This window comes from Oncorhynchus nerka, linkage group LG3, assembly GCF_034236695.1.
Source record: "Oncorhynchus nerka isolate Pitt River linkage group LG3, Oner_Uvic_2.0, whole genome shotgun sequence".
In the NCBI taxonomy this organism is placed as follows: domain Eukaryota; kingdom Metazoa; phylum Chordata; class Actinopteri; order Salmoniformes; family Salmonidae; genus Oncorhynchus; species Oncorhynchus nerka.
Window position 1 is genome coordinate 69,071,291 of NC_088398.1, and position 20,728 is coordinate 69,092,018.

At 47.8% G+C, this 20,728-nt stretch overlaps 1 protein-coding gene across 4 annotated transcripts in view; it reads left to right on the forward strand.

The window, feature by feature from the left end:
* Nucleotides 1-16,456, forward strand: part of LOC115115958 (sentrin-specific protease 7-like) — a 40,955-nt gene extending 24,499 nt beyond the window's left edge. For 3 of the 4 annotated variants that reach the window (XM_065015055.1, XM_065015056.1, XM_065015057.1), the window contains 11 exons: nt 10,108-10,511; nt 10,649-10,779; nt 11,356-11,472; nt 11,579-11,698; nt 11,866-11,958; nt 12,048-12,265; nt 12,983-13,038; nt 13,145-13,188; nt 13,279-13,347; nt 13,422-13,572; nt 13,828-16,456. In XM_065015055.1, the coding sequence (XP_064871127.1) occupies nt 10,108-10,511; nt 10,649-10,779; nt 11,356-11,472; nt 11,579-11,698; nt 11,866-11,958; nt 12,048-12,265; nt 12,983-13,038; nt 13,145-13,188; nt 13,279-13,347; nt 13,422-13,572; nt 13,828-13,974 (1,550 nt within the window). In that variant the 3' untranslated portion in view covers nt 13,975-16,456. Of the gene's footprint in view, nt 1-10,107; nt 10,512-10,648; nt 10,780-11,355; nt 11,473-11,578; nt 11,699-11,865; nt 11,959-12,047; nt 12,266-12,982; nt 13,039-13,144; nt 13,189-13,278; nt 13,348-13,421; nt 13,573-13,827 lie in introns of those variants that run through there. The other variant, XM_065015063.1, reaches the window with a different exon arrangement.
* Nucleotides 16,457-20,728: the final 4,272 nt, after the last annotated feature.

A 20,728-nucleotide genomic window follows, 5' to 3' on the forward strand; every position in this document is an offset into this window, starting at 1 on the left:
CACTGGGAGTCTGGACTGTATCATGTTATCTCCTCTCTCATACTGACTCTAGTCTGTCCTGAGGAACCACTGGGAGTCTGGACTGTATCATGTTATCTCCTCTCTCATACTGACTGTATCAGTCTGTCCTGAGGAACCACTGGGAGTCTGGACTGTATCATGTTATCTCCTCTCTCATACTGACTCTCTGGAGTCTGTCCTGAGGAACCACTGGGAGTCTGGACTGTATCATGTTATCTCCTCTCTCATACTGACTCTAGTCTGTCCTGAGGAACCACTGGGAGTCTGGACTGTATCATGTTATCTCCTCTCTCATACTGACTCTAGTCTGTCCTGAGGAACCACTGGGAGTCTGGACTGTATCATGTTATCTCCTCTCTCATACTGACTCTAGTCTGTCCTGAGGAACCACTGGGAGTCTGGACTGTATCATGTTATCTCCTCTCTCACTGACTACTGACTGGACTAGTCTGTCCTGAGGAACCACTGGGAGTCTGGACTGTATCATGTTATCTCCTCTCTCATACTGACTCTAGTCTGTCCTGAGGAACCACTGGGAGTCTGGACTGTATCATGTTATCTCCTCTCTCATACTGACTCTAGTCTGTCCTGAGGAACCACTGGGAGTCTGGACTGTATCATGTTATCTCCTCTCTCATACTGACTCTAGTCTGGACTGTATCATGTTATCTCCTCCTCTGACTCATACTGACTCTAGTCTGTCCTGAGGAAACACTGGGAGTCTGGACTGTATCATGTTATCTCCTCTCTCATACTGACTCTAGTCTGTCCTGAGGAACCACTGGGAGTCTGGACTCATGTTATCTCCTCTCTCATACTGACTCTAGTCTGTCCTGAGGAACCACTGGGAGTCTGGACTGTATCATGTTATCTCTCTCTCACTGACTCTAGTCTGTCCTGACTCTAGTCTGTCCTGAGGAACAACACTGGGAGTCTGGACTGTATCATGTTATCTCCTCTCTCATGACTGAGTCTCCTGAGGAACCACTAGTCTGTCCTGAGGAACCACTGACTGGACTGTATCATGTTATCTCCTCTCTCATACTGACTCTGTCTGTCCTGAGGAACCACTGGGAGTCTGGACTGTATCATGTTATCTCCTCTCCTGAGGAACATACTGACTCTAGTCTGTCCTGAGGAACCACTGGGAGTCTGGACTGTATCATGTTATCTCCTCTCTCATACTGACTCTAGTCTGTCCTGAGTCTGAACCACTGGGAGTCTGGACTGTATCATGTTATCTCTCTGGACTCTCATACTGACTCTAGTCTGTCCTGAGGAACCACTGGGAGTCTGGACTGTATCATGTTATCTCCTCTCCATACTGACTCTAGTCTGTCCTGAGGAACCACTGGGAGTCTGGACTGTATCATGTTATCTCCTCTCTCATACTCTAGTCTGACTCTAGTCTGTCCTGAGGAACCACTGGGAGTCTGGACTGTATCATGTTATCTCCTCTCTCATACTGACTCTAGTCTGTCCTGAGGAACCACTGGGAGTCTGGACTGTATCATGTTATCCTCCTCTCATACTGACTCTAGTCTGTCCTGAGGAACCACTGGGAGTCTGGACTGTATCATGTTATCTCTCTCTCATACTGACTCTAGTCTGTCCTGAGGAACCACTGGGAGTCTGGACTGTATCATGTTATCTCCTCTCTCATACTGACTCTAGTCTGTCCTGAGGAACCACTGGGAGTCTGGACTGTATCATGTTATCTCCTCTCTCATACTGACTCTAGTCTGTCCTGAGGAACCACTGGGAGTCTGGACTGTATCATGTTATCTCCTCTCTCATACTGACTCTAGTCTGTCCTGAGGAACCACTGGGAGTCTGGACTGTATCATGTTATCTCCTCTCTCATACTGACTCTAGTCTGTCCTGAGGAACCACTCTCTCATACTGACTCTAGTCTGTCCTGAGGAACCACTGGGAGTCTGGACTGTATCATGTTATCTCCTCTCTCATACTGACTCTAGTCTGTCCTGAGGAACCACTGGGAGTCTGGACTGTATCATGTTATCTCCTCTCTCATACTGACTCTAGTCTGTCCTGAGGAACCACTGGGAGTCTGGACTGTATCATGTTATCTCCTCTCTCATACTGACTCTAGTCTGTCCTGAGGAACCACTGGGAGTCTGGACTGTATCATGTTATCTCCTCTCTCATACTGACTCTAGTCTGTCCTGAGGAACCACTGGGAGTCTGGACTGTATCATGTTATCTCCTCTCTCATACTGACTCTAGTCTGTCCTGAGGAACCACTGGGAGTCTGGACTGTATCATGTTATCTCCTCTCTCATACTGACTCTAGTCTGTCCTGAGGAACCACTGGGAGTCTGGACTGTATCATGTTATCTCCTCTCTCATACTGACTCTAGTCTGTCCTGAGGAACCACTGGGAGTCTGGACTGTATCATGTTATCTCCTCTCTCATACTGACTCTAGTCTGTCCTGAGGAACCACTGGGAGTCTGGACTGTATCATGTTATCTCCTCTCTCATACTGACTCTAGTCTGTCCTGAGGAACCACTGGGAGTCTGGACTGTATCATGTTATCTCTGTCTGTCCTGACTGTATCATGTTATCTCCTCTCTCATACTGACTCTAGTCTGTCCTGAGGAACCACTGGGAGTCTGGACTGTATCATGTTATCTCCTCTCTCATACTGACTCTAGTCTGTCCTGAGGAACCACTGGGAGTCTGGACTGTATCATGTTATCTCCTCTCTCACTCTAGTCTGTCCTGACCACTGGGAGTCTGGACTGTATCATGACTCCTCTCTCAGTCTGTCCTGAGGAACCACTGGGAGTCTGGACTGTATCATGTTATCTCCTCTCATACTGACTCTAGTCTGTCCTGAGGAACCACTGGGAGTCTGGACTGTATCATGTTATCTCCTCTCTCATACTGACTCTAGTCTGTCCTGAGGAACCACTGGGAGTCTGGACTGTATCATGTTATCTCCTCTCTCATACTGACTCTAGTCTGTCCTGAGGAACCACTGGGAGTCTGGACTGTATCATGTTATCTCCTCTCTCATACTGACTCTAGTCTGTCCTGAGGAACCACTGGGAGTCTGGACTGTATCATGTTATCTCCTCTCTCATACTGACTCTAGTCTGTCCCTAGGAACCACTGGGAGTCTGGACTGTATCATGTTATCTCCTCTCTCATACTGACTCTAGTCTGTCCTGAGGAACCACTGGGAGTCTGGACTGTATCATGTTATCTCCTCTCTCATACTGACTCTAGTCTGTCCTGAGGAACCACTGGGAGTCTGGACTGTATCATGTTATCTCCTCTCTCATACTGACTCTAGTCTGTCCTGAGGAACCACTGGGAGTCTGGACTGTATCATGTTATCTCCTCTCTCATACTCTAGTCTGTCCTGAGGAACCACTAGTCTGGACTGTATCATGTTATCTCCTCTCTCATACTGACTCTAGTCTGTCCTGAGGAACCACTGGGAGTCTGGACTGTATCATGTTATCTCCTCTCTCATACTGACTCTAGTCTGTCCTGAGGAACCACTGGGAGTCTGGACTGTATCATGTTATCTCCTCTCTCATACTGACTCTAGTCTGTCCTGAGGAACCACTGGGAGTCTGGACTGTATCATGGACTGTTATCTCCTCTCTCATACTGACTCTAGTCTGTCCTGAGGAACCACTGGGAGTCTGGACTGTATCATGTTATCTCCTCTCTCATACTGACTCTAGTCTGTCCTGAGGAACCACTGGGAGTCTGGACTGTATCATGTTATCTCCTCTCTCATACTGACTCTAGTCTGTCCTGAGGAACCACTGGGAGTCTGGACTGTATCATGTTATCTCCTCTCTCATACTGACTCTAGTCTGTCCTGAGGAACCACTGGGAGTCTGGACTGTATCATGTTATCTCCTCTCTCATACTGACTCTAGTCTGTCCTGAGGAACCACTGGGAGTCTGGACTGTATCATGTTATCTCCTCTCTCATACTGACTCTAGTCTGTCCTGAGGAACCACTGGGAGTCTGGACTGTATCATGTTATCTCCTCTCTCATACTGACTCTAGTCTGTCCTGAGGAACCACTGGGAGTCTGGACTGTATCATGTTATCTCCTCTCTCATACTGACTCTAGTCTGTCCTGAGGAACCACTGGGAGTCTGGACTGTATCATGTTATCTCCTCTCTCATACTGACTCTAGTCTGTCCTGAGGAACCACTGGGAGTCTGGACTGTATCATGTTATCTCCTCTCTCATACTGACTCTAGTCTGGACTGTATCATGTTATCTCCTCTCTCATACTGACTCTAGTCTGTCCTGAGGAACCACTGGGAGTCTGGACTGTATCATGTTATCTCCTCTCTCATACTGACTCTAGTCTGTCCTGAGGAACCACTGGGAGTCTGGACTGTATCATGTTATCTCCTCTCTCATACTGACTCTAGTCTGTCCTGAGGAACCACTGGGAGTCTGGACTGTATCATGTTATCTCCTCTCTCATACTGACTCTAGTCTGTCCTGAGGAACCACTGGGAGTCTGGACTGTATCATGTTATCTCCTCTCTCATACTGACTCTAGTCTGTCCTGAGGAACCACTGGGAGTCTGGACTGTATCATGTTATCTCCTCTCTCGCTCTGGATAAGAGCATCTGCTAAATGACTTAAATGTAAATGTAAATGTCCTGAGGAACCACTGGGAGTCTGGACTGTATCATGTTATCTCCTCTCTCACACTGACTCTAGTCTGTCCTGAGGAACCACTGGGAGTCTGGACTGTATCATGTTATCTCCTCTCTCATACTGACTCTAGTCTGTCCTGAGGAACCACTGGGAGTCTGGACTGTATCATGTTATTCTCCTCTCTCATACTGACTCTAGTCTGTCCTGAGGAACCACTGGGAGTCTGGACTGTATCATGTTATCTCCTCTCTCATACTGACTCTAGTCTGTCCTGAGGAACCACTGGGGAGTCTGGACTGTATCATGTTATCTCCTCTCTCATACTGACTCTAGTCTGTCCTGAGGAACCACTGGGAGTCTGGACTGTATCATGTTATCTCCTCTCTCATACTGACTCTAGTCTGTCCTGAGGAACCACTGGGAGTCTGGACTGTATCATGTTATCTCCTCTCTCATACTGACTCTAGTCTGTCCTGAGGAACCACTGGGAGTCTGGACTGTATCATGTTATCTCCTCTCTCATACTGACTCTAGTCTGTCCTGAGGAACCACTGGGAGTCTGGACTGTATCATGTTATCTCCTCTCTCATACTGACTCTAGTCTGTCCTGAGGAACCACTGGGAGTCTGGACTGTATCATGTTATCTCCTCTCTCACACTGACTCTAGTCTGTCCTGAAGAACCACTGGGAGTCTGGACTGTATCATGTTATCTCCTCTCTCATACTGACTCTAGTCTGTCCTGAGGAACCACTGGGAGTCTGGACTGTATCATGTTATCTCCTCTCTCATACTGACTCTAGTCTGTCCTGAGGAACCACTGGGAGTCTGGACTGTATCATGTTATCTCCTCTCTCTCATACTGACTCTAGTCTGTCCTGAGGAACCACTGGGAGTCTGGACTGTATCATGTTATCTCCTCTCTCATACTGACTCTAGTCTGTCCTGAGGAACCACTGGGAGTCTGGACTGTACCATGTTATCTGGGATCTGGACTGTATCATGTTATCTCCTCTCATACTGACTCTAGTCTGTCCTGAGGAACCACTGGGAGTCTGGACTGTATCATGTTATCTCCTCTCATACTGACTCTAGTCTGTCCTGAGGAACCACTGGGAGTCTGGACTGTATCATGTTATCTCCTCTCTCATACTGACTCTAGTCTGTCCTGAGGAACCACTGGGAGTCTGGACTGTATCATGTTATCTCCTCTCTCATACTGACTCTAGTCTGTCCTGAGGAACCACTGGGAGTCTGGACTGTATCATGTTATCTCCTCTCTCATACTGACTCTAGTCTGTCCTGAGGAACCACTGGGAGTCTGGACTGTATCATGTTATCTCCTCTCTCTCATACTGACTCTAGTCTGTCCTGAGGAACCACTGGGAGTCTGGACTGTATCATGTTATCTCCTCTCTCATACTGACTCTAGTCTGTCCTGAGGAACCACTGGGAGTCTGGACTGTATCATGTTATCTCCTCTCTCATACTGACTCTAGTCTGTCCTGAGGAACCACTGGGAGTCTGGACTGTATCATGTTATCTCCCTCTCATACTGACTCTAGTCTGTCCTGAGGAACCACTGGGAGTCTGGACTGTATCATGTTATCTCCTCTCTCATACTGACTCTAGTCTGTCCTGAGGAACCACTGGGAGTCTGGACTGTATCATGTTATCTCCTCTCTCATACTGACTCTAGTCTGTCCTGAGGAACCACTGGGAGTCTGGACTGTATCATGTTATCTCCTCTCATACTGACTCTAGTCTGTCCTGAGGAACCACTGGGAGTCTGGACTGTATCATGTTATCTCCTCTCTCATACTGACTCTAGTCTGTCCTGAGGAACCACTGGGAGTCTGGACTGTATCATGTTATCTCCTCTCATACTGACTCTAGTCTGTCCTGAGGAACCACTGGGAGTCTGGACTGTATCATGTTATCTCCTCTCTCATACTGACTCTAGTCTGTCCTGAGGAACCACTGGGAGTCTGGACTGTATCATGTTATCTCTCTCTCTCATACTGACTCTAGTCTGTCCTGAGGAACCACTGGGAGTCTGGACTGTATCATGTTATCTCCTCTCTCATACTGACTCTAGTCTGTCCTGAGGAACCACTGGGAGTCTGGACTGTATCATGTTATCTCCTCTCTCATACTGACTCTAGTCTGTCCTGAGGAACCACTGGGAGTCTGGACTGTATCATGTTATCTCCTCTCATACTGACTCTAGTCTGTCCTGAGGAACCACTGGGAGTCTGGACTGTATCATGTTATCTCCCCTCTCATACTGACTCTAGTCTGTCCTGAGGAACCACTGGGAGTCTGGACTGTATCATGTTATCTCCTCTCTCATACTGACTCTAGTCTGTCCTGAGGAACCACTGGGAGTCTGGACTGTATCATGTTATCTCCTCTCTCATACTGACTCTAGTCTGTCCTGAGGAACCACTGGGAGTCTGGACTGTATCATGTTATCTCCTCTCATACTGACTCTAGTCTGTCCTGAGGAACCACTGGGAGTCTGGACTGTATCATGTTATCTCCTCTCTCATACTGACTCTAGTCTGTCCTGAGGAACCACTGGGAGTCTGGACTGTATCATGTTATCTCCCCTCTCATACTGACTCTAGTCTGTCCTGAGGAACCACTGGGAGTCTGGACTGCATCATGTTATCTCCTCTCTCATACTGACTCTAGTCTGGACTGTATCATGTTATCTCCTCTCTCATACTGACTCTAGTCTGTCCTGAGGAACCACTGGGAGTCTGGACTGTACCATGTTATCTCTCTCTCTGAGGAACCACTGGGAGTCTGGACTGTATCATGTTATCTCCTCTCTCATACTGACTCTAGTCTGTCCTGAGGAACCACTGGGAGTCTGGACTGTATCATGTTATCTCCTCTCTCATACTGACTCTAGTCTGTCCTGAGGAACCACTGGGAGTCTGGACTGTATCATGTTATCTCCTCTCTCTGACTCTAGTCTGTCCTGAGGAACCACTGACTCTAGTCTGTCCTGAGGAACCACTGGGAGTCTGGACTGTATCATGTTATCTCCTCTCTCATACTGACTCTAGTCTGTCCTGAGGAACCACTGGGAGTCTGGACTGTATCATGTTATCTCCTCTCTCATACTGACTCTAGTCTGTCCTGAGGAACCACTGGGAGTCTGGACTGTATCATGTTATCTCCTCTCTCATACTGACTATAGTCTGGACTGTATCATGTTATCTCCTCTCTCATTCTGACTCTAGTCTGTCCTGAGGAACAACTGGGAGTCTGGACTGTATCATGTTATCTCCTCTCTCATACTGACTCTAGTCTGTCCTGAGGAACCACTGGGAGTCTGGACTGTATCATGTTATCTCCTCTCTCATACTGACTCTAGTCTGTCCTGAGGAACCACTGGGAGTCTGGACTGTATCCACTGTCTGTCTGAGGAACCACTGGGAGTCTGGACTGTATCATGTTATCTCCTCTCTCATACTGACTCTAGTCTGTCCTGAGGAACCACTGGGAGTCTGGACTGTATCATGTTATCTCCCCTCTCATACTGACTCTAGTCTGTCCTGAGGAACCACTGGGAGTCTGGACTGTATCATGTTATCTCCTCTCTCATACTGACTCTAGTCTGTCCTGAGGAACCACTGGGAGTCTGGACTGTATCATGTTATCTCCTCTCTCATACTGACTCTAGTCTGTCCTGAGGAACCACTGGGAGTCTGGACTGTATCATGTTATCTCTCTCTCTCATACTGACTCTAGTCTGTCCTGAGGAACCACTGGGAGTCTGGACTGTATCATGTTATCTCCTCTCTCATACTGACTCTAGTCTGTCCTGAGGAACCACTGGGAGTCTGGACTGTATCATGTTATCTCCTCTCTCATACTGACTCTAGTCTGTCCTGAGGAACCACTGGGAGTCTGGACTGTATCATGTTATCTCCTCTCTCATACTGACTCTAGTCTGTCCTGAGGAACCACTGGGAGTCTGGACTGTATCATGTTATCTCCTCTCTCATACTGACTCTAGTCTGTCCTGAGGAACCACTGGGAGTCTGGACTGTATCATGTTATCTCCCCTCTCATACTGACTCTAGTCTGTCCTGAGGAACCACTGGGAGTCTGGACTGTATCATGTTATCTCCTCTCATACTGACTCTAGTCTGTCCTGAGGAACCACTGGGAGTCTGGACTGTATCATGTTATCTCCTCTCTCATACTGACTCTAGTCTGGACTGTATCATGTTATCTCCTCTCTCATTCTGACTCTAGTCTGTCCTGAGGAACAACTGGGAGTCTGGACTGTATCATGTTATCTCCTCTCTCATACTGACTCTAGTCTGTCCTGAGGAACCACTGGGAGTCTGGACTGTATCATGTTATCTCCCCTCTCATACTGACTATAGTCTGTCCTGAGGAACCACTGGGAGTCTGGACTGTATCATGTTATCTCCTCTCTCATACTGACTGTAGTCTGTCCTGAGGAACCACTGGGAGTCTGGACTGTATCATGTTATCTCCCCTCTCATACTGACTCTAGTCTGTCCTGAGGAACCACTGGGAGTCTTGACTGTATCATGTTATCTCCTCTCTCATACTGACTATAGTCTGTCCTGAGGAACCACAGGGAGTCTGGACTGTATCATGTTATCTCCTCTCTCATACTGACTCTAGTCTGGACTGTATCATGTTATCTCCTCTCTCATACTGCACAGAAGTTAACACACTTGAGTAATGCAACACAGCATGTAGAAATGTTGAAACTGTTCACCAAACAATGTCCATTAAAGGCTAGAACACTTGCAGGAAGATACTGCTAGCATCCAGCTTTGTAGGCTAACTTTTGTTGCTGAACTAACAGCGGAAGCTAATGTCAGTTCACTACCCTAGAACCATAACGCAAAATATGCTGATTTCAAAGCTGATTGTCGCCAAAGACCATATTCAATGTCAGAAACGTTGTTCATTCACATCTTTCCTGTCTCTCTCACTGTGTGTGTGTGAGTGACATCATTAGGTCTTAGAGACGCACTCTTTCATAAAAGAAGACATTGCTTCGTCTATGCAAATGTTGTTGATCAGTAGAGTAAAATAAGTCCATTCAATGATGACCCTTTATGTTATGTGCTGAGATTGATTGTATAGTTGATTCATTAATGCATACATGGCTGAATATGAAAAATGGACGTCAAACATTTCAAGTGTGATATTGAAGTCTACAGATCGTCTGGAATAAGTGCCCTTCTAAAACGTCAGCTTCTTTTATGCAGTGTTGTTGTTTTGGTATCGTGATACTAAACCTGGTATCAAAGTCAAAATTCTGGTCTTGTGACAACACTAGTATGTGGGTAGGTGGGTGTTTGCTCAAGTGGGTGTATGCCCATGTGCTATTCGTGTGTGTGTGCGCTCATAGGCCAGGCCAGTCCCTTCCTCCTGCTGACTCTGCATGCCCCTCTGGAGGGGGTGGAAGGGGCTCTACTTCGCTCCATCCTCGACATCATCTGTCTCAACAACGTCGACGCTGCATGTCTCTGGGGGAACGCTCCCATCAACGAGGACCTCCACAGTCCCCTCCTGTCATTGGATGACAGTCTGGCGCTGATCGGTAGAACCGGACTAGACCACCAGCTGCTCTCCTTACTGGGACAGAACAATGCCGAGCCTGTCACAGAACCCGACCAAGACAGAGACACACCTGGGCCAAATCTGGACACTGTGGAGGGAGAGTCACAGACACCACCGGAGACAGAGGTACAGGCAGAGCAACAGACAGAGGAGGAGGAGCAGAGGGAGGCAGAGAGCGTACCCCTCGCTGAGGTTGGTAGTACTGTGTGTTTGGGTGTGGAGACGGATGTCATCAAGCTCAACCATAACAAACCCTAAGCTCTACATGAATGATCAAATGAACAACATGTAACCTATTACACTTCCTCTGTCTTTTGTCCCCCCTCCAGGAGAGTCCAGTCCAGCCCAGACCCGTGTACACGGTGTGTCACATCAGAACCAGAGGCTCCTACTCTGTGTTCCTGGGCCCGAAGCCAGGCTCCAACTGGACCCGATACAAGCACCAGGGCCCCACACGCAGGCAAGCTACACAACTCCCATGATTCTTTGAAACAGGTGTGTAAGTGCAGGGCTTGAACGAAACCCTGCACACCATATTGGTCTACAGGACCAGAGATGGAGACCCTTGCTGTAGAGTAGTGGTTCCCAAACTGTGTGGTCGGCAGGGCAGGCGCAGAAAATAATCCAATAATAATAAGGAACTTAGTCCGCCATTAAACTTACAGCTTGAAAGTTTCTAAATGGGGTAGTGCATCATCAGTTCCTCTTGTCATGTTAGTCATTGCATAGCTTAGAGAGCTATTTATAACTTGTCTAGATCAAATAGCACATCAGCTAACAGTTTTTATCACATGGATACACATTAGACATGACAAAATGTGTGAAATTGTAGGAAATAAGCTTTAAATCTGCAAAATTCTCTCCACCAACAAGAGGGGTGTGAACAGTTTGTGTCATGAACAGTGCCTGTGCCCATAGAAATAGATGCGGGGGAGAGGGGGCCGGAGTGAAAACGCTTGGGAACCCCTGATGTACACAATCGTTAGTGTAGATATGTGGTTTCACTCTTAGTTATGTTCTTTCTGATCCTTCTCAGGTTGATCCAGTTTCCTCCACCGCCTTCCAAAGGAGGGATCGCCGTGACAACAGAAGATCTGGAGTGTCTTGACAAAGGCCAGTTTCTGAATGATGTCATCATCGACTTCTACCTCAAGTGAGTGACATCGTCAGTTTGGTGCATGGAGGACAGTTTCAACAACATGGAGGACAGTTTCAACAACATGGAGGACAGTTTCAACAACATGTCTCTGTCCCAACAGGTATCTGCTTCTGGAGAGGGTTCCGCAGGATGTGGCTGATCGCGCTCACGTCTTCAGCAGCTTCTTCTACAAGCAGCTCACTCGCCGAGACAATGCCAGTGAGGACAGTACCAGCGTCTCGTAAGTGTGTGTGTGTCTATTTTAGTTGATCAATTATGGATTTGTATCTTTGTGTGTTTTTGTTTGTATGTGTGTGTCTCTTGACGTGTGTGTGTGTGTGTGTGTGTGTGTGTGTGTGTGTGTGTGTGTGTGTGTGTGTGTGTGTGTGTGTGTGTGTCTGTCCCCAGAGCACAGCGGAGGCGGCATCAGCGGGTGAAGACATGGACACGACATGTGGACATCTTCCAGAAAGACTTCCTGTTTGTGCCTGTCAATCAGGAGTGAGTGACACACACACACACACACACACACACACACACATCAATAAATAAACTGTGTGGCTCATAGTGCTTTCTTCCTTATATGACAGAGCCCACTGGTACCTGGTGGTGATCTGCTTCCCTGGCCTGGAGGAGCCTCAGTGTGAGGAGGGGAGCAGCCCAGCCTCGCTGAGGGGAACAGGGGGAGAGAAGCCAGACGAGGCCCAGGCTGAAGAGAAGTTCTCTGGGTCCAAAAAGCTAAATGGCATCAGTGAAGTCACCCCTGAATCAATTAGCACTGACAACCAGGACAAACTGACAGTTACAGGTATGTGTGTCTGTAGTCCTCTCATCCTGTCTCTCAGGATTTTACATGTCTTTATGTCAAACTGACAGTTACAGGTATGTGTGTCTGTAGTCCTCTCATCCTGTCTCTCAGGATTTTACATGTCTTTATGTCAAACTGACAGTTACAGGTATGTGTGTCTGTAGTCCTCTCATCCTGTCTCTCAGGATTTTACATGTCTTTATGTCAAACTGACAGTTACAGGTATGTGTGTCTGTAGTCCTCTCATCCCGTCTCTCAGGATTTTACATGTCTTTATGTCAAACTGACAGTTACAGGTATGTGTGTCTGTAGTCCTCTCATCCTGTCTCTCAGGATTTTACATGTCTTTATGTCAAACTGACATAATAGTCACACATTAGTGAACATGTGCGTAGGTTTAGGAGTATAACTCTAATATATGTTTTAGATAAATACGCAGGGTGGAAAACTAGGGCTGTAGTCTGTGGGTAGGATGGAGTCAGAACTGTGAGGGGAGAGCTGCTCAGAACTCCAGTCACAGGCAGAAACTCAAGAGGCTTTCATCTACAGGGTTTTTTATGATGCATTCTTTATATCACTGTGCTGCAATAACATCCACAATGACAATAGCAACAACTACAATAGGAACAGGGTTGCTGTTATGAAATACTAGTCCCGAAGTCCTGGGATTTAGCAGGAGGTGGATAATTGCTGATCCTGCTGCTGTTTTCTCTCTAGTTTCAAATGTTGTGGTACAGAGTGAATCAGTACTCCAGCCACCTCCTGGTCCTCTGGTAAGACATCTCTCTCTTTAGGAATCTCTGTTTCTTCTCACATTCAGTTGTTTTCCTTCTCTCTCACTCTGTTGTCTTTCTTACATTCTGTCCTTCTTCTCGCTAGGACTGCACTGAGAAGACCTGTCACAGAGAGACCATCTGTAAACGGTGAGTGGATGACCACACACACACACACTAAGAAGGTGTGTTCTAGAGATCTTAACTAGATGTTTATATGCACATCTCTTCTCTCCGTAGACCCTGTATTCTCATCATGAACTCCCTCAAGTTTTCCCTCCATGAGCGCGTCTTCAAACTCTTACGGGAGTGAGTCTACTATTGAATGGAATGTTGTGTGTGTGTGTTGTTCCCTTAATGTACCAGCTATCTCTGTGTGCCAGGTACCTGCAGTCGGAGTGGGAGCTGCGTCGGGGCTCTGTGCGCGAGTTCAGTTCTGAGCAGATGCGAGGCTCCCACTGTAAGGTCCCCCTACAGGACAACAGCAGCGACTGCGGCCTCTACCTGCTGCAGTACGTGGAGAGCTTCCTGCAGGTAACTGTACGCATGGAAGAAGAACATGCATAGGAATTCACACGCTCCCACCTGTAACCGGCCTGGTATTGAACTCTTGTCATGTCTGATCAACTCAAGACCCCGTTAACCAAAGGAACTTAAGCTTGTGTCTTCAGGTCTCAGACAAGGTTGCTCACGTGTTTCTCTTATGAGACCATACTCACCAAACACATACGCTGACATACACCTACATATAACTTTTCTCTCTCTCTCTCCTACCCTTTCTCCCTTTAGGACCCTGTGGTGCACTTTGAACTCCCCCTGTGCCTAGAACGCTGGTTCCCACGGCAACAGGTGAGGAGGAAACGAGACGAGATCAGGGACCTGGTGCTACACCTGTACAGACACCAGAGGGGCACGGTGGGGAGTATAGTCAGCTAGGGCATGGTGGGTAATATTATGGCTGTGACCATACCAGTATCCCAATATTTTTTCCATGGCAAAAATGAAAACACAAAGCAGACCAAACACTTTGGTCCTTTAAAAACCTTCTGTATGTAAAATATTGTGTGCTATAGCTTGGAAAATAAATAAATGTGACTCTGGGTGACAACATGAGGATGTTTGTTTCCAACATTAGGACTTTTTTCCTGAAGAAGTTAAATCTGCTTTGTGTTTTGTTTCTTTGACATGATACTAACGAGTGTCGCGGTACTGGTATTATCTTGGCCCTAGGTAGTATAGGAACCATTGGAAATGTAGTCGGGCACAAGTGGGTAGTATAGGAACCATGGGAAATGTAGTCGGGCACGGTAAGCACCTTGGCTGCATTCCAAACACTTAACAGACACACCCTCTCCCCTCAGCCCTCAAATTAAGTGGACACTTCTGATGACGGGTCATGACGTCTGGCAGGGCAAGGGAGGAAGGAATGAATTTTAAATGGAGCGCCCTTGCCCGGAAGTTTGTCACTCGTTTGTCCCACAACAATTGTGTTTTCAGCCACCAGTGGCTTGTGGGTGCTTTATATGAGCTACAGTCAATTCTGATTTTATGTCTACTTATATTAACTATATAATTATTAATATACGTCTACTGTATGATAGCTAGCAAACTAATTAGCTAACTAAGGTTAGCCTGCCAAGCTGGAACTTCTGAACTTTTTATTTCTACAATTTCCAAAAACGAACCAAACAAAAACATCATTACTTTTATGAGATGTGTTTGTGCATTAGTAGCACAATTTCTAACTTATTTACATTCATTTTTACTCACACTTGTATGTTGACTGAGTTTTCTTAGCGGAAGTGCAATCATCGCAAATTGAATTATGGGGGATTACAGGCCCGAAGTGAACATAATTGTACACTTGCAAACTCAATTAAAAACAAGGGCTGATGGGGCTTACGTTTTGAACTTCCCTTGTTTGGCTAATCGCTTGGAGCGAAGGCCAAGATGGTGACGGGGATTCCCCCGAGGGAATAAGACAAGGGTAAGTGGAGGAAGGTGTTTCTTTTGTGAGTTTGAAACGCAGCCCTTGAGATTCTGCTCATGCTGAGCAACCAGTACATTTACATTTCAGCCTGATATATTCAAATATTATTTAAGCTTTTGTAGTTGTATCACTGGCCAGCTGGCCACCATTCAAATTACATGCAGATGTCTCATGTCAACCTGTAAATTGTTACTAACGTCAAAGGCTGTTGCATTAATGATTTAAATCTCTCCGGGGATGAATATGAAGGACTTCCTGCAGCAGCTGTAGAGTGTCTCTTTCGGTGCTTGTTTTAAGCAGAGGCATTAAAGGGGCCTTCCACTGAAATTCAACAGTTTAAACAGGTTCTTCTTGACTTTTTCAGTGTAACATCTCTTTAGAAAGTCTGTCCCCTCTGCACCTTATAGATGGGCCCTACATCCCACCAGTATAGCCTCGTTTAACATGAGATCAGACTGAACAGTCTGGGCCCTACATCCCACCAGTATAGCCTCGTTTAACATGAGATCAGACTGAACAGTCTGGGCCCTACATCCCACCAGTATAGCCTCGTTTAACATGAGATCAGACTGAACAGTCTGGGCCCTACATCCCACCACTATAGCCTCGTTTAACATGAGATCAGACTGAACAGTCTGGGCCCTACATCCCACCACTATAGCCTCGTTTAACATGAGATCAGACTGAACAGTCTGGGCCCTACATCCCACCACTATAGCCTCGTTTAACATGAGATCAGACTGAACAGTCTGGGCCCTACATCCCACCAGTATAGCCTCGTTTAACATGAGATCAGACTGAACAGTCTGGGCCCTACATCCCACCAGTATAGCCTCGTTTAACATGAGATCAGACTGAACAGTCTGGGCCCTACATCCCACCACTATAGCCTCGTTTAACATGAGATCAGACTGAACAGTCTGGGCCCTACATCCCACCACTATAGCCTCGTTTAACATGAGATCAGACTGAACAGTCTGGGCCCTACATCCCACCACTATAGCCTCGTTTAACATGAGATCAGACTGAACAGTCTGGGCCCTACATCCCACCACTATAGCCTCGTTTAACATGAGATCAGACTGAACAGTCTGGGCCCTACATCCCACCAGTATAGCCTCGTTTAACATGAGATCAGACTGAACAGTCTGGGCCCTACATCCCACCAGTATAGCCTCGTTTAACATGAGATCAGACTGAACAGTCTGGGCCCTACATCCCACCACTATAGCCTCGTTTAACATGAGATCAGACTGAACAGTCTCGCATTTATTATTTCACCTGTGTTTTACTATTTATTTGTCCCCTAGGTGATTTTATTGTAACTTATGTCAGTTAGATTTTTACATGTGGATTTTGTTTCTAAAATGTAAATTTTGATGAATGTGTTTTGAATATAAAATGTAATAAATACATTTGTAGTCTGAATTACAGCAATTCATTTTCTGTTCATTTAACGCCGATTTTCTGCAATTTTCCGATATGTTGCGTCGCCACTGTTCGTCCACACCCAGCTGGGGGTCCACTGCGCTTGGCTGATGTACCCTCAGGGTAGAACCTCCACATACGCACATACACACATGGATGCCGAGAGACCTAAGATTTCTGTGGAATGCTGGGGGTAGGGATTTTGTAGGATTTAGGAAAGAGACTGGCTTGTCCAGAATGAACCCCTAGCCATAAGCAGTTGTTGGTCTGATTTATGAGGTGGGTGTGTGGGTGTATGGGGTATGATACTTCAACATTTTGCAAGATCGCCTGCTGTCTTGTAAGATGGTTACACAACCTCCTGGTTAGTGTGAGATCACGCTCACATTTGAACAACACTTCAGCCCGAACTGGACAGACTGAGGCCAGGGTGGACAGACTGAGGCCAGGGTGGACAGACTGAGGCCAGGGTGGACAGACTGAGGCCAGGGTGGACAGACTGAGGCCAGGGTGGACAGACTGAGGCCAGGGTGGACAGACAGGCCAGGGTGGACAGACAGCCCAGGGTGGACAGACTGAGGCCAGGGTGGACAGACTGAGGCCAGGGTGGACAGACTGAGGCCAGGGTGGACAGACTGAGGCCAGGGTGGACAGACTGAGGCCAGGGTGGACAGACTGAGGCCAGGGTGGACAGACAGGCCAGGGTGGACAGACAGCCCAGGGTGGACAGACTGAGGCCAGGGTGGACAGACTGAGGCCAGGGTGGACAGACTGAGGCCAGGGTGGACAGACTTAGCAGACTGAGGCCAGGTGGACAGACTGAGGCCAGGGATTCCAGGACAGACAGGCCAGGGTGGTAAGGGAACATAAGAGGAAAACCATTGGAAGGATGATTAGACAGAGTTCTGAGGCCAGGGTTCCAGACTGTCCAGGGTGGACAGACTGGAGCCCAGGGTGGACAGACTGAGGCCAGGGTGGACAGACTGAGGCCAGGGATGGTGACAGACTGAGGTTTAGACCAGGTGGGGAAAAGCTCCTGTTGAGCCAGGCAGGAGTGGACAGACTGAGGCCAGGGTTCCAAACCTCTGTTAGAACAGACTGAGGCCAGGAGTGGACAGACTAATTTGATTCAATGATGCTTTTGTTATTCCTTTTCTAGGGTGGACAGATTTTTATTTGTAAATTTAACAGGAATAGTATTGTTGCTTGCCGGGAGGTGAATGGTGATTCCAGGACAAAGGTTAGCAATCTTAGTTTTTTTAGTGCTACTGTAGTGTTTGTGTCAGTAAGGGAACATAAGAGGAAAACCTGATTGGAAGGATGATTAGACATTGAGTTCTAAGTTCTACATGGGTTCCAACTGTCCCAATCACTGTGAGGTCCTTATGCAGATAGACTTCCTCAAGATTCTTAGGAATTATGACCTCACTGTCTACTTTGGTGGTACCATCCCAGATTGTTGTTGACATGAGGCTGTCCAGACACCAGGCAAGGTCTCATTGTCTCTCTGAGATGGTGAAAGGCTCTATTTGGTTAAATCTCTGTTAGAGTTTAGACCAGTGTGGGGAAAAGCTCCTGTTGATAGTACCAGGCAGCTCTAGAGTGGGTGAACCAGATAAGAACCACAATGTTCCAAACCTCTGTTAGAACAATAAAGAACAACAAACATTAACCAATCAGAAAGAGTTAACATTCTACACTAATTTGATTCAATGATGCTTTTGTTATTCCTTTTCTAGTTTTAGCAACAGATTTTTATTTGTATATTTATTTAACTAGGCAAGTCAGTTAAGAACAAATTCTTATTTTCAATGACGGCCTAGGAACAGTGGGTTTAACTGCCTGTTCAGGGGCAGAACAACAGATTTGTACCTTGTTAGCTCAGGGATTTGAACTTGCAACCTTCCGGTTACTAGTCCAACACTTAACAGACTGAGTGGGGCTATGCAGGGTCATTACAGAGTGAGTGGGGCTATGCAGGGCTCAGTGATCCTGCAGGGCATTATGATCTCAGGGCATTACAGGGTAAAGCATTTTGAGTGGGGCTATGCAGGGCATTACAGAGTGAGTGGGGCTATGCAGGGCATTACAGAGTGAGTGGGGCTATGCAGGGCATTACAGGATGAGTGGGGCTATGCAGGGCATTACAGAGTGAGTGGGGCTATGCAGGGCATTACAGAGTGAGGGGCTATGCAGGGCATTACAGAGTGAGTGGGGCTATGCAGGGCATTACAGAGTGAGTGGGGCTATGCAGGGCATTACAGAGTGAGTGGGGCTATGCAGGGCATTACAGAGTGAGTGGGGCTATGCAAGGCATTACAGGGCATTACAGGGTGAGTGGGGCTATGCAGGGCATTACAGAGTGAGTGGGGCTATGCAGGGCATTACAGAGTTGGGGCTACAGGGTGAGTGAGTGGGGCTATGCAGGGCATTACAGAGTGAGTGGGGCTATGCAGGGCATTACAGAGGTGAGTGGGGCTATGCAGGGCATTACAGAGGGGGCTGAGTGGGCATTACAGAGTGAGCTATGCAGGGCATTACAGAGTGAGTGGGGCTATGCAGGGCATTACAGAGTGAGTGGGGCTATGCAGGGCATTACAGAGTGAGTGGGGCTATGCAGGGCATTACAGAGTGAGTGGGGCTATGCAGGGCATTACAGAGTGAGTGGGGCTATGCAGGGCATTACAGAGTGAGTGGGGCTATGCAGGGCATTACAGAGTGAGTGGGGCTATGCAGGGCATTACAGAGTGAGTGGGGCTATGCAGGGCATTACAGAGTGAGTGGGGCTATGCAGGGCATTACAGAGTGAGTGGGGCTATGCAGGGCATTACAGAGTGAGTGGGGCTATGCAGGACATTACAGAGTGAGTGGGGCTATGCAGGGCATTACAGAGTGAGTGGGGCTATGCAGGGCATTACAGAGTGAGTGGGGCTATGCAGGGCATTACAGAGTGAGTGGGGCTATGCAGGGCATTACAGAGTGAGTGGGGCTATGTTACAGAGTGAGGGGGCTATGCAGGGCATTACAGGGTGAGTGGGGCTAGTTACAGAGTGAGGGGGCTATGCAGGGCATTACAGAGTGAGTGGGGCTATGCAGGGCATTACAGAGTGAGTGGGGCTATGCAGGGCATTACAGAGTGAGTGGGGCTATGCAGGGCATTACAGAGTGAGTGGGGCTATGCAGGGCATTACAGAGTGAGTGGGGCTATGCAGGGCATTACAGAGTGAGTGGGGCTATGCTTACAGAGTGCAGGGCATTACAGAGTGAGTGGGGCTATGCAGGGCATTACAGAGTGAGTGGGGCTATGCAGGGCATTACAGAGTGAGTGGGGCTATGCAGGGCATTACAGAGTGAGTGGGGCTATGCAGGGCATTACAGAGTGAGTGGGGCTATGCAGGGCATTACAGAGTGAGTGGGGCTATGCAGGGCATTACAGAGTGAGTGGGGCTATGCAGGGCATTACAGAGTGAGTGGGGCTATGCAGGGCATTACAGAGTGGGGCTATGCAGGGCATTACAGAGTGAGTGGGGCTATGCAGGGCATTACAGAGTGAGTGGGGCTATGCAGGGCATTACAGAGTGAGTGGGGCTATGCAGGGCATTACAGAGTGAGTGGGGCTATGCAGGGCATTACAGAGTGAGTGGGGCTATGCAGGGCATTACAGGGTGAGTGGGGCTATGCAGGGCATTACAGAGTGAGTGGGGCTATGCAGGGCATTACAGAGTGAGTGGGGCTATGCAGGGCATTACAGAGTGATGCAGGGCATTACAGAGTGAGTGGGCTATGCAGGCATTACAGAGTGAGTGGGGCTATGCAAGGCATTACAGAGTGAGTGGGGCTATGCAGGGCATTACAGAGTGAGTGGGGCTATGCAGGGCATTACAGAGTGAGTGGGGCTTGCAGGGCATTACAGAGTGAGTGGGGCTATGCAGGGCATTACAGAGTGAGTGGGGCTATGCAGGGCATTACAGAGTGAGTGGGGCTATGCAGGGCATTACAGAGTGAGTGGGGCTATGCAGGGCATTACAGAGTGAGTGGGGCTATGCAGGGCATTACAGAGAGTGAGTGGGGCTATGCAGGGCATTACAGAGTGAGTGGGGCTATGCAGGGCATTACAGAGTGAGTGGGGCTATGCAGGGCATTACAGGGTGAGTGGGGCTATGCAGGACATTACAGAGTGAGGGGGCTATGCAGGGCATTACAGAGTGAGTGGGGCTATGGGGCATTACAGAGTGAGTGGGCTATGCAGGGCATTGAGAGTGAGTGGGGCTA